General features: G+C 26.6%; 1 protein-coding gene across 1 annotated transcript in view; it reads left to right on the top strand.

The window, feature by feature from the left end:
* LOC129963416 (serine protease filzig-like) overlaps positions 1-12,231 on the top strand; it is a 29,986-nt gene extending 17,755 nt beyond the window's left edge. Inside the window, exons 7-8 of the mRNA XM_056077774.1 lie at positions 4,452-4,606; positions 12,047-12,231. Coding sequence (XP_055933749.1) covers positions 4,452-4,606; positions 12,047-12,208 — 317 coding nt within the window. The 3' untranslated portion in view covers positions 12,209-12,231. The remainder of the gene's footprint in view (positions 1-4,451; positions 4,607-12,046) is intronic.
* Positions 12,232-13,853: the final 1,622 nt, after the last annotated feature.

Here is a 13,853-nt window from a genome sequence, read left to right as displayed (position 1 = left end):
AATAAAAATTGAGAAAAATGTGTGTGCATCTAATATATAAAAAAATGCAAATCTTTATTTGATTAGGTTTCCTTGTATGAATAATTAGACATTTTGTTATTTTACAAACTTTATATTCATGAACGACTAATTTTATAAATGTGCCGTAAGGAAATGATTTACCTTACAGCACATTTCTTAAATAAAACATTTAACATATATGTATTTGTACAAATTCAATGTGCAAATAGTTTCGAAAGGGTGAAAGTAGAACAAGCCAAGATAGCATAGGAATATTTGAAAGACATACCGCTCGAATAAGCTAATGAGTAAACGAATGTTTATAAGTAGTTCTTTAAAGATAAAGTAACAATTAAAAAATCTTTATTATGTACTTCAACCGTATGTGCGCGTATACGGTTTAACAATAAAACTCAAATCTGTTGACAAACACATCTATGCATATTTTGAAACCATAAAACGGCAACCTGTTTCAAGTAAAAAAAAAAAAAAAATCAAATTGATTCAAAAATATAGATTGAAATTTCTTTGCGTGATATTTAAAATTTGATTCGTCTGCCTTTATTATATTTTTAAAAAATATTTTCAATTATATAGTAGCGATAATATATATGTTATTTACAAAAGTAACTTAAAAAACTTTTTTAAATTTTTAGTGGTGAAAAAATGTTTTTTGTGCAATAATGAGTACCGAAGTTAGCGAGAAAAAAACTTTAGACTTTAATTTTTAATTAAACATTGAATTGAAATTTTAAAAATAATTTTTTACCAAGCAGCCATGGTCCAAGAAATTACTTCCCAAGATCTATAGAGTGTTTTGAATGACTTTTCATTATGAATATCAAGCCTGCCGCGATTTACAAGAAGTATACCAACCTATACATATTGTATTATTATCCAGCATTTTGCAGATATGTGAAGTAGTGTTGGAAATTCTTTGCCTTAGTCAACATGAACACTCTTTCAAATTCGCGAACTACTATATATGCTCAGTACGCAATCTAAAATAATAAGGTCTAAAATTCAATCAAAAAGAAATCCAAACATTCTCTAACTCATTCGGATAGCGTTTCCAGCCATGTTTTATGCAATTTTGTCTTGTTTTCGTGTTTTATTTCTTTCTTCATAGTTTATATATTGGATTTTTAATCATACTATAGATATTAATAATTGGTATAATGTATAAAATTTTTCATGTTTTAAAAAGAATATTTATATAAACAATTTTTATATAAATGTGTTTCATATATAAATATTTAAATTCATATTTACATATGAATTTAAATATAAAAAGATGAACAAAATTGCATAGTAAAATTAAAAAATTTTTTTTTCAGTAACTCATTTGAATTTAATACTACCAATAATAATTCACTTTGCAATATAATCCTTGTTCGTTCCGCATATGTTTTAGCAATTTGTCTCTATACTAAATAGGTTTCGTGAAATGAATAAAATAAAAATGAATGGTTTTCAAATTTGAATATCTATTTTAATAATTTCAAAACAGTCAATTTTGATACAACTGTTTGATCTTTACTAAATATTACTCTAGAAGAAGGGGTTTTATGAATATTTTATTAATTTTAGGAGTACTTTTTTTGTCTAGTAATTTAAATGATTAAATATCTATCTTATCTGGATTATTTTATTCATTGAATGAACTATATTTGCTCTTCAATTTTACTTTTTCCATTAATAACTGTTTTTTCATTTTCGAAGCAAAAGCAATGAAAATTACTTTATTCAATGAATTCATTCGGAAATAAAAGTTTTAAATGCAGTTCAGTGGGTTCTATAAATAGGATAAAATTATGGCAAGAAAAGCATCAATACAAACGATCTAAAAGTTTAAATTGAATTTATTTCATTGGATGAAAGAATCATTTCATTACAAAAGATATTTTAAAGGAAAGGAAAGTAACAAAGATTTATCTTTTAATTTCACAGAAAGTAATTACATGGAAAGAAAATGGTTCAATTGAAACATTAATAAAAAGTTGAAGTAGGTAATGAGGGTCATGATAATTTGATAATTATATCGATACCCCTTTTATGACTAATCGATTAATTTCTCTTTTTTTAAATTCACTAATTAATTTCACTTGGCTGATATTTAATTAAGTATAAGAATGTAAAAAAAGTAATTTCTTATCAATGAATTGTAATGAAACATTTTCCATTTACTCAGATTAATAATTTCGTATGAATGAATTGCCTTGAAAAATCTTTTTTCCTAAGACTTTAGTATTCTGTTCTGTAATTAACAATGGAATTGCGATCACCTTCATTCAAGGTATTTAATTTTTTAAATTCTAATTACTGCTGTAACTACAACCTGTGTAATTTTGATATTGAACACACTTCTAATAGTAATTAATACAATATGATATTAAAAATACAGCCAAGTTGATTAAATGTTGTCTGGCTAGGGATTTTCTCTTCGGATCTATTCAGATTTTAAATTAAATTATGACTTCAATCGGCTGTCATAAGAAAGTTGCTAGCTGAAATCTGAATATTTTCTTGATCTTTTATTAAAACCAGCTATTATATTCTTAATATTAAATGTAATGATCTTTAATAAATGTTTTATAGTTTTCTAAGATCTCTTGATCTTTAATTTTTATAATTAAAAATTCTTTATAATTTTTAATGGTCTTTATAATCATTCATTTTTAACTATGAAGATTTTTTACTATTGAAAATTAAAAATTTAATCGAAAATTTGAGTTTTGGGCATAAAATATAGTTATTTTCGCATTTATTTTATTCCCGAAAAGGCACCCTCAGATTCGTTGTTCAGTAATTTTGAATCTGTAGATTTTATATTTCCTGAAGAAGATATTGTTTGTGAAAACTACTATCGTTAGTCTCACGAATTATCAATAAGAATTTATAATTTATAGTGGAAATTCACTCTCCACTTTATATTTTTGTCATGTCTCATTTACTATCAAACAATTGTAATATATTATTTAGAAATATAGAGTCCGTCGTTCTACTCAGCGATGTGCAATACTACTCAGCAATATATTTCAGTTTCGGGTATTAGAGATGGGGGATTAAAGTCAAAGTTATGTTGATCCACGTTTCTAGATGATCCATGTTGATACCTAAAAGAGCTGAAACTATATCAATAGATTTCAAACAAGAATTTGAAGCATAGCCAAGAAATCGGACAGATCGCATAGTCTTAACGGAACGTTAACCACAGCACTCATAAAACGAAAGACATGTATTACTAAATGCATTTTTCTTTTACAATTTTGATATCATATATACCAAAGAAGAAGGGGAAAATTTATTTCATAATTATTTGATTATTTTTGTCCGTTTCGCTGTATATGTCTGCTACTCGATTGATTAATAAATCTTATGCAAAATTCATATTTATCAAACGATTGATTGCATTATGTCTTTAATGTTTTTGATATATTTCTTCGAGTAATTCGTAAATATGTCATTTTTTATCAGATGTTCGCACATGAAAACAATATCTAATTATTTAGTTTCAAATTTAATCTTTAAATCTAAATCTTCTAATATTTGAGATAAATATGATGTTATTTCAACTTATCATTTGCTACTTGATACAATTATCCTTTTTCGAAAATTTCAATCGAATTTTTTTTTTACTGATATCCAAGTTAAAGATACAACTTTTGTACTCGGATGGCTCCTCTTAAGCGCCAATATAGATGGTACTTCATTTTGATACTTTAAATATTAATTTTGAATGTTAAAAATAAAAACACAAAATTTTTGAGAAATTCGATTTAAAACTTTTATATATATATTTCGGTGCAATGAATAAGTCATTGTATTTGGTGAATAATTATGCATCGAATTACTTTTTTGTGTGCGAAGGGCTAATAATTTACTTTTTAATAGTTGACAAAATTTTAAGGATTTAGTGACATTAGCAATTGTACGAATTCGCAAAAGAATTTTAAAAGAAGTTATTTGATAAAGGCATGTATATTTGGAATTGACAGTTAACGAATAGCTACTCCGAAAGCATGTATATATGCCTAAAACAATTGAAAGTCAAGTTTTATATCTTGAAAATGTTACACCTATTTCGCTTATACTCTAATCTCCATGAATTTAAATATGGTACGTTACTATCGGCTTTAATGAAATTACCGTAAGAGATATTTAGCGAATTCGAAGAAGTTTTCTCCTATCTTATTTAATTATAAGATTCGTCATATCAGTTAATCTATCCATTTTACAATAATTTCAGATAAGATATTTTTATGTTAAGAGCATTCCTCATAATTTTTGCCATTTATAGTATAAAAATTCAATTTTTGATTATTTAATTCGAAACGATATTTTAATGACTTTAACTAATTTAGGAAAATTGAATATTAGATATGCTATCCTTCGTAAGAATGTTTTGTTGTATGGAAGCTTCAAAGGTTGCAATTTCGATTTCATTTCAGGTGGAGCTATTCCAAACCTCCTGCAAGAAGTCCAAGTCCCCATCATGAGTAATGCCGATTGCGTGGAAATGTTCAAAGAAGCTGGACACACAAAGCTCATTAAACCAACTTTCCTGTGTGCTGGATACAAACAAGGAGGAAAGGACTCTTGTGAGGTAAATTTTAATTTTTATTTTAGCACACTGCAGTAGAATTCGAATGATCTAAAAGCAGTTATGAAAAATTCAATTATCTGAATAGAGCGTGTGAGAGAAAAAATCAAAATTGTGAAAGCCTAATGAAACTGTGGTCAATGAATTTAATGTTAAAAATATACTGCAAATGTATTTTTCATGTATATTATAAAATTTTAATAAATTTATGATATGAATTTATATAAATAATTTTTTTTATGATTTCTTATTTTACGTAAAGCTTACAACATTTTCAGGATTTTATAGATTAAGTGTGTTAAACAAATTAAGGATTAAATTTGAGTCCCCAACTCCCGAGAATCAGCAATTCATCAATGCCCTTTTAATTCAGATACAAGACGTTACACTGTAATTACTTACTGGTTTTTCATTATAAACTTATGTGAAATAATGGTTTATAAAATCAAACAGTTACTTTAACAAAATGCAGCTTCTCCTTCATCTTGTTATGCAATATTGTGAGCAAATGTTCTATGAATGTTTGAAAACTCAATATATGTAGATTATTTTTTCGCTTTTACTTATTACATAAACTTCAAAGAAATCTTTATAAAAAATGCATAGATTTTTAACATGAAAAACTTAGAATTACAGCCTTATTTTAAAAGTGACGTGACGTTAAAAGTGAAAAAAAATCCTTGTATCCATAGGTATTTCTATGAATTTGACCAATCAAAACTCTTGGAATTTCACTCATGTATGCATATGTTTGATTAAATACGATTGAAATTTCGCAGTTTAAGAAGATGATTAAAATTAGCTTGCCAGGACTCATCTTTCTTTACTATCTTTTTCATCTATTCACTATTCTTTTTAATCACAAATGAGCATTATTTTTAAATATCAATTCAGTTTCCTGATTCGATTGATCAATTATACTAATGATAAGGTTATGCACAGTTTTTTCAGCTTTAAATACAATTCAATTGTCCGATTTCCATTCTATAACTACATTCGGTGGAAGGTACAGTACCATACCAAGCAATAAAAATATTTTTTAAGAAGATATTAGAAGATATGGATTAAAAAATTGGTTTGAATCCCTAATTTAGGCTGCTTTTTAACCTAAATATGAGGAGGCATTTTTTTAAAAAACTGAATGCATTCTCATCTTCATACATTCTTCAACTTTAATGAAATTAAACGCAAGAAGCGTAAAATACTTTTTTTATTAAGTCTTCAAATAAAAAGAATCTATACACTTGCCGAGAAGTATTTGTCCCATTAATATTTAGTAAAGATATGTAAAAATGATCCATAAAAAATGGAGCAAGCTAGTACTTGTTTTAAAATACCACAAATTAATTCTGACTTTAAATAATTCTGCTTATATTCAACTGTAATATATTAAAATTTTCATGGGCTTCTTCCCTTAAATTGAAACAGGAAGTTTCTGGAAACTATCATATGCTAAAACATAATTAAAAAACATGTAGTCTCATGTACCATTTTTCAATCTTACTAGGGTAGAACCCTACTTCAATAAATTTAGAAATAACAATAAGAAAGTTCTTTTATAGTAAATAAGGTATTCTTTTCTTACTTAACAATATTTAAATGTCAGTTTCATGGATAAAATTTTCTTTTTTGATATTTTTGAAACAATTATAATTAAGAGCCACACTGACATCTACCTTACAGTAGATGAAAAGATTCTTGTTAAAGTATCTTGGATTCAAATATCAATATTTTCAAAAACATAAAATTGCATACAAAAAGTAAAAAACTAAATAAAATTCAAATATCTTCTATTATTCTGTGGGCTCTAACACAGTCATACGTGGGAGAAATAGTGCGGTATATCAAACATTTTGATTATGACTTCAGTAAATGCATTTTTGCTTAAAACTCAAAAATTAACAAACTACAATATTTATAGAAATGCTAGATCATATATGTATATCAACAATTCTTAAAAAAATAAGCTGATTAAAAAACTCTAAGATAATTTTCAATTTACAATCAACACAGAAATTAATATATTAGTTCAGTTTCCAAAAATGATGTGCATTAACTAATACTTAATATATTATTATCGAAGTATATTTCGGAATTAATTCAAGCGTTATAAATATATTTAACATTAGATTTTCCTTAATATTTTTTATTTTTATGCTTTCGCTTTTGAAAACCATACAATTGAACCTTTAGTGTTTCGATCTTCATTTAATGTTCATTTAAAAAATGAATTTTAAAATAATTTGTTTTAAATTTGAATGATCAAATAATCTATATAAAAGTTTGGGAAATCAGAAATTGAAAGGAAAATGGGCATACCTGTAGATTGTTCCTCAAATCTAGCACCTGAATTGCAATATTTAAAACAAAACAATTTTGATAAAGAACAGTTAGGCATCTCTTTGCAATTTCTTTCATGCTTAGCAGACAAAAAAGAATAGGAATAAAATGGAAATTAAATCAAAATAATTTAATTTGTAAATTAAGATGACAATCTTATAATCCTATTCATTATCATTTATTTTTATTTTAATTATAAAATTGTACTTACCAGACAAGCTTGAATAAAGAAGTTGATCGAAATTGTAAATATAAAAATTCCTTCACTTCATGAATAGCTACTAGTTTCAGCTACTGCAGCGCGACTGGTCATCTGACTGTTGTTTATTCTTAAACAACAAACAGGAAGTCATACCGATTGTTGCCAATACATGGATTGGAAACTTCTTTTATCGATACTGCAAGTAGCACTAAGTAGGACCAGAAAAATTTACTTCATTCAGGATTTTTGATTCCTAATGGTATTTTAAATCTTTCGGTTTTTTTATCTTTGTGTTTTTTAATTAAAATATAACAACTGTTCCAAAAGTTCTGTAATTAATTAAAATTTAAATTTCATAAGAAGCCGGATACGAATTAATTGTATCGATATAAAGTAGTGTTGTGTATATTTTTCAGTAGTAAAAGAGCTTTCAATCTAAAAACCAAAAATATTTTTTTTATATTTCAACTCATACATGAACAGTGACTCAAATGGCCTTAAACAGTTTCTTAGAGTCAGTTTCGGGTCTGTTTGTCATCGAGCTAATTAAAAGAAAATAATAATGTGTAATGAGTTAATTACAATACAAATAAGTTTATTGCAATACAAATCCACAATGGCACAATGACACAAAAGCGCGGATGACACTTGTGAAAAATATATTGTTTTGGACGCAAGTCCTTCGAACAATTATTTAAATACTATAATAGGTTGTTTTTAAAACTTCTATTGCATATATCATGCTTCAAATGAATATAATGGTATAACTACGATGTTCAAACAATTTGCATACCATTTAACCCTTGTTGTTTGCTCTATTTCATGAATTCTTTTCTTTTTATAATTCACTGGCTCATAGTACTGGATGGTGGCAAAAGTTACCTATTACGTGTACGAACATTTTTTATTGCAAAGCTAATTTATTTCTGTATGAATGACATAGTCTGGAAATTTGCTTAAGGATTTATGGGTTCTGTTTAGTTTAACTTAGTTATATTAACATTCCATTTTGGGACAATAACGGAACTTCTTTGAACAGCCTTCCCAATTTTGAAAAAAAGATCAGATAATGAAGATGCATTACAACTTTAACCTCTACTCTCCAAACTTTCGCACCACATCAGCGAAAGGACATTTGACCTCGACGAATTTAACGTGCATCAAATTCGCTTACACGGAGGTTCTTCGATGAGATCGGGTTTCGAACCTTAGCTGAGACTTCTAATTTCCTTGTGTTGTCTTGACTTTCAACAATTCCGATCTCGGAAGATCGTGATAACCTCTATTCGGGACCGAAAAATTTAAAAATTGAAATCTGATTCCACTGAAGAACTGCTGTGTAAGCAGGCTTGGTGCACGTAAAATTTGGCGGGACCAAATGTTCTCACATTGGTATGATACGGAAGTGTAAAGAGAAGAATGCCAACTCAGGTATCGTCCTCGTCATCTGAACGCTGTTTAAAATCAGGAAGTCTGTCCCAAAATAGCCATTGTATAACTTTGAAACCGTATATTAATACAAAAATACTATCTTCATATCTGATTCATGCATTCAATCACATACAATTGCAATGAACATCTTTGGCACTAATTTCTGGATTTCAGATATTGGTATCTCTGATGTTTATCGGGACACTAATGTTCATATTGACGCATCTGAATTCAGTGTATAATGTACCCTATGTAATATGAATTTAACAGCAAACTAAAAGCTTTAGAGTACAGGATGCTTTGTTCTAAACAAAATAAGTTATTCATTAAGTAGTAATAACGGTTTAAATTCTAGAAAGAGCATCTAATTAAAAACTGAAGCAAGGAATTTAAAAAATATCGATCTAATAATCTTTTAGATGAGTTTGATTGCATCTTTTTCCTCTACCCTAATAGTAGAGAAATCAAAGTCCTTTGACAATATTAAAGAATTATGAATGTTATGAATAATATTAATGTTAACATTTAAAGAATTTTAGTGCTAAAATTGTTTTTTAATATTAAAAATCTGTCATAACTTTCAATAATGTCATATGCCTTGATTTTCTTTCTTTAAAAGAAGTAAAATCCTTTACTTTAACTCTATTTTTCAATTTAATGCATGCGCATAGTTTAAATATAATGAAAAAGATTTTATGTATTAATTGATGCTTATTTGTAGAAAAGTTCATTCGGAATTATTTTTTATCCAGACATTATTAGCATCTCATCGTTATTGAATTTCCATTAAAATATTTATAGAAACATATTTTATTGAAGATCCAGTATTAAGAAGGGAGCTAAAAAATTGAATGGTTACATAATTTGTTTTAAAAAACCTGGTTTAGAACTTGAGTTTCCCTAGTGTAAAAGCTTTGAAAAAAATCTAAATTTTTTATAGTTTTATATAATGTAAGATTCTTACGAAACTTCGGTTTCAAAAGAGTACTTGTTTTATTTATTATATATGTCACAGAGAATATCCCATTTTGATCTATTCTCAAAAGTACAGATTAAAAAAAAATGAAAATAATCATAATAATACTGTAAGAAATACTAAACTCCAAAATTCATTGAATTTTTTAAAAATTCAGTATTAAAAAAAAAGTTTATTTGCGTTGAAATATACATTTGAAAGAAATGCAAACATGTAAAAAAAAATCTTTTTTGATCATTAATAATTTAATCTATGTGCCAGTTTTTTTAAGTATCCAATTAGTATATTAAGAAAAAAAAACATTAATGTTTCGAGTTTGAATGGTTCCTATTTGATTTTTTTTTCATTTATTAAAAGCTACTTCAGTTTCGAACTATTTTCTATAGAAAAGCACATCATTAGCCATCATTCAAATATTTAAATTCTTCTAGTCTTGGTTAGTTATTATAAAATATTCACTTATCCTAGTGATGGGTGTTTAAGAAACGAAAAGCCAATGTTTTATTATTCCGTCCAATTATTGGCAACAGCTGCGTGGCGAAATATTCAGATTTATCGAGAGGAAATACGAGGTACGAAACAACGGTGCATCCGACCTTGAAATTTAGGAACAAATGCATTTTCTTTTTCAAAAACCTTCGAATTACACAATTAGAGGATTTAAATGCATTTCTTTGTAAAATAATCACTTTCTTTGCATAATGGCAGTTTTGAAATTGAAGAAAATTTTCTGAATTATGAAAGTTTTTTTAGTTAGTTATCATTACTTTGTGTGCTTAATTGTTCACACCTTAAATTTGGTTATTCTTATCTCATTATAGTTTTAATCAGCTTAATAATTTTAATTTAACAGGCCTTTTGTGCTTTAATTACTGAGAAGAAAAATGTTTATGCAAGTGTTTAAGAGCATTTATTTTGGATATAAATCGTATCTTAAGTTTTTGAAAATTAATAACAGCGAAATATTTAGTTTGGAGCTTTAAAAATTCTTGCTTTTTAACAAAATGCTAAGCAATTATCCAAAGCAGATAAAAAAGAGAAATTGCCGAAAAAAGAATTTTACACTTAAAATGTTCCAATGTTAATCGAAATGAAAACATGTTTATGCTTTGTATTAAAAAATATTAACAATGTTGTTGCCACGAAACACTCACTTAAAGTTTGCTTATTCGTTCCCATTAATAAGTAAAATTTTAAGAATTTTCAACATTTAAAAACTTTTAAAACCACAACTGATCATATAAGATCATTTGTGGTTCAAATATCGTTTGAAAGAAAATAATATGAAATAATAGTGCTTGATAGTATAACGAAGCTCACACAAATATGTGTATTTAAAAATGCATATATATTATTTTAATGTAAAAAAATACTGATATACAAAATAGCAAGAATTCATTGTTAAAGAATTATATTTTCATTTTTTGGTTTCGATTAATGCATTTTTAAAAATTCTACTTATTCGTCGAAGATAATGAGTGATGACACTGTAGGTATAAGTAGATCCTTATGTTCCCTTGGTACTCAATATTTTTAAACCCATTATGCTTCTACTTATAAATATTGAACCGAAATAGAGATTTGCTATCGATTTATGCTCAAATATAAGGTTAATAAAATTACTGCAAATTATGTATTGAAATTTTTCGTTGCAATTCTGTTTTATAATTATGCAATTCACTATTCTTCAAAAGATTTATAGGATGTTCTTGAAAAGAAATATAACTTTTTTTTGTTTAAAAATAATATAAATTCACAATTTTTCCTAGAAATTGATTTTCTATCAAACAAATTATTATTTTCAGTTTCAGTTTTTTTTTTTACTATAAGCTATTCATTATATATTTTTATAAGATACTGTACTAAATTGTGTGAAACTTTTAGGTTGAATTTCAAGGAACCAAGGCTCATTTTTATTAAATAACAGTTGTGACAAAATTTCGAGAATGAAATCTAAATTTCGTAATCATAAAAACTGAAAATAATGTCTATTATGCTCTCAAAATACATTTAAGAATAATTTCAATGGATTAAAAAAAAACATAGTAATAATTTATGGGACAGTTTGAGAATTTGAAATTTTAAGTTTTCATTTTCATTTATTCTTTATTTTAGTTTTCATTTTCCTTTATTCTGCAAAAATGTTTGAAAATATTTATTTTCTCTGAAGAAAGAATTTTTATAATGTCTGCCATTATAAGTAAAAACGATGCAATGCATAATGACTAAAGATTTCGGATTATGCAGCTTCAAATTTCTTGGCTGTCTTAAAAAATGTCTTCAGACGTTGCAATTTAATACCTTTTTATTAAAAATATTAGACCACATAAATAAATCTTTAAAAATCGAGCACTCCCCTTTTAAGATTTAATAAAATATTTACATCATGCATATGTATCATTCTCAATATGAGTATCTTCTTACTATTTTAATGCAATTAGAAATAGCTGAAATAGTTTTTACATAACTCCTTCTTATCTCTTCTTGTTTATAGGGAGACTCAGGAGGACCTCTGATGGTGGAAAGAGAAAATGGACAGTGGGTCCTGGCTGGAACAGTGTCTCATGGTATCCGCTGCGCGGACCCAAACTTACCAGGAGTCTACATGAGAATTTCTGCCTACAGACCGTGGATCGATAAAATAATGAAGATTTAATGCTTTTTGCAAAGTTTTTTTGTATGAGGGGGATATTACGTAAATAAATTTTGGGTTTGAATCTGGCGTTTTAGCTGATTGTTTGTGCAATCTTCAGCAGCACTCCACGAGTTTTTGCATAATTAAAATATCATGGTAAAATCTGTCGAATTTATAATTTACTATAAGCAAATGCTCTGTTTCACTTGCATAAAGTAGGTTTCTGTTACCTCCTCTGTTGAAGTTGTGAAGTAACAATACTTAGACACAACATTCGCATATCTCTGCTATAACGGAACTAGTGATTGGTTCATTCCCATATCTCTGCTATAACGGAACTAGTGATTGGCTCATTCCCATATCTCTGCTATAACGGAACTAGTTATTGGCTCATTACCATATCTCTGCTATAACGGAACTAGTGATTGGCTCATTCCCATATCTCTGCTATAACGAAACTAGTAAAGGTTTTTTTTTTTTTTTGTCCGATGGATGTAATTAGATCACACTTTTTATGACTTAAGGTTAAAGGATAATCTAAATTGTGTTGTCTTCAATGGGAATATTGACCATCTGACCAATTTTGGATCATTTAATGCTAAAATAATTCAATACTGGATTGCAGAGTTATGCTTTGATCATGAAGTGCATAAAATGTATAAGAAGTCAAATCATTGAATTAAATACTCCCAAATTGAAACTCATTCTAGAAATTAAGGTTTAAGTATTTATTTTGAATGATTGTATTGTCTTGCCGCGTATACAGCACCATATTCTAATTAATCTCAAAAAGTAAAATAAAGTAATTAATGTTTTGTGAATAAATATAAATCCCTTAATCTGGATTATACGTGGTTGGATAATACGTAATCTGGATAATACTAGGTTTGGCTATATTTGATTTCAACTTTTGTTCTCAAGCTTATATGATTCATAATATCATCATATTAATAGTAAGGTTTATTCAATTATTTTATAAAATATTATTTTTTTTGCAGTTTAATAACATTATTAAGTGATTAAAATGTCACAATTTCCTCTTCATCTTTCTTCTAAAAAAAGTCCCCTTTGCAAAAAAAAAAAAAAAAAAAAAAAAAAAAAAAAAAAAAAAGGAAAAACTTAACGAATTGCAATAAATATATGACAAGTTCATTAATGAAAAAACTCTTGCATAATTAATTATGACGTGAAAATTATAGTTTCTAATTCATTTCTCTCAGATTTAAAAAAAAATACTTATAAATATTTTGCAACATAGAGAAAGAAAAATAATTAATAAAATCTTTTATTAATAAATTATTCTATAGATAATTTTTATATAAATTATGTGGAAATATTTATTAATTTGTGTTAAATAAATTTTACAAAGACCTTAACGTAAAGTAATTTATTTCATTTTATAAGAAATGATTTAATTATCCTAAGGATAGTAATTAGAATAGAAATAGCAAAATAATTATGCAGCTATTAAACATATTATGAGGAAAATGAGTTTTACGAAAACCTTAAAGTAATTTATTAAATAATATAGGAAATTGATATAATTATTCTAAGGTTATTGACTAAAATATAAATAGCAAAGTAACTGAAATGCATTTTTATGGAGGCTTATGAAAGAAAAAAAATGCGATTGAAAAAAGGAAGAATGTTGTAGGTAGGAAAGGTT

This window comes from Argiope bruennichi, chromosome 1, assembly GCF_947563725.1.
Source record: "Argiope bruennichi chromosome 1, qqArgBrue1.1, whole genome shotgun sequence".
In the NCBI taxonomy this organism is placed as follows: Eukaryota; Metazoa; Arthropoda; class Arachnida; order Araneae; family Araneidae; genus Argiope; species Argiope bruennichi.
This window is presented reverse-complemented; position numbering and strand designations above follow the sequence as displayed.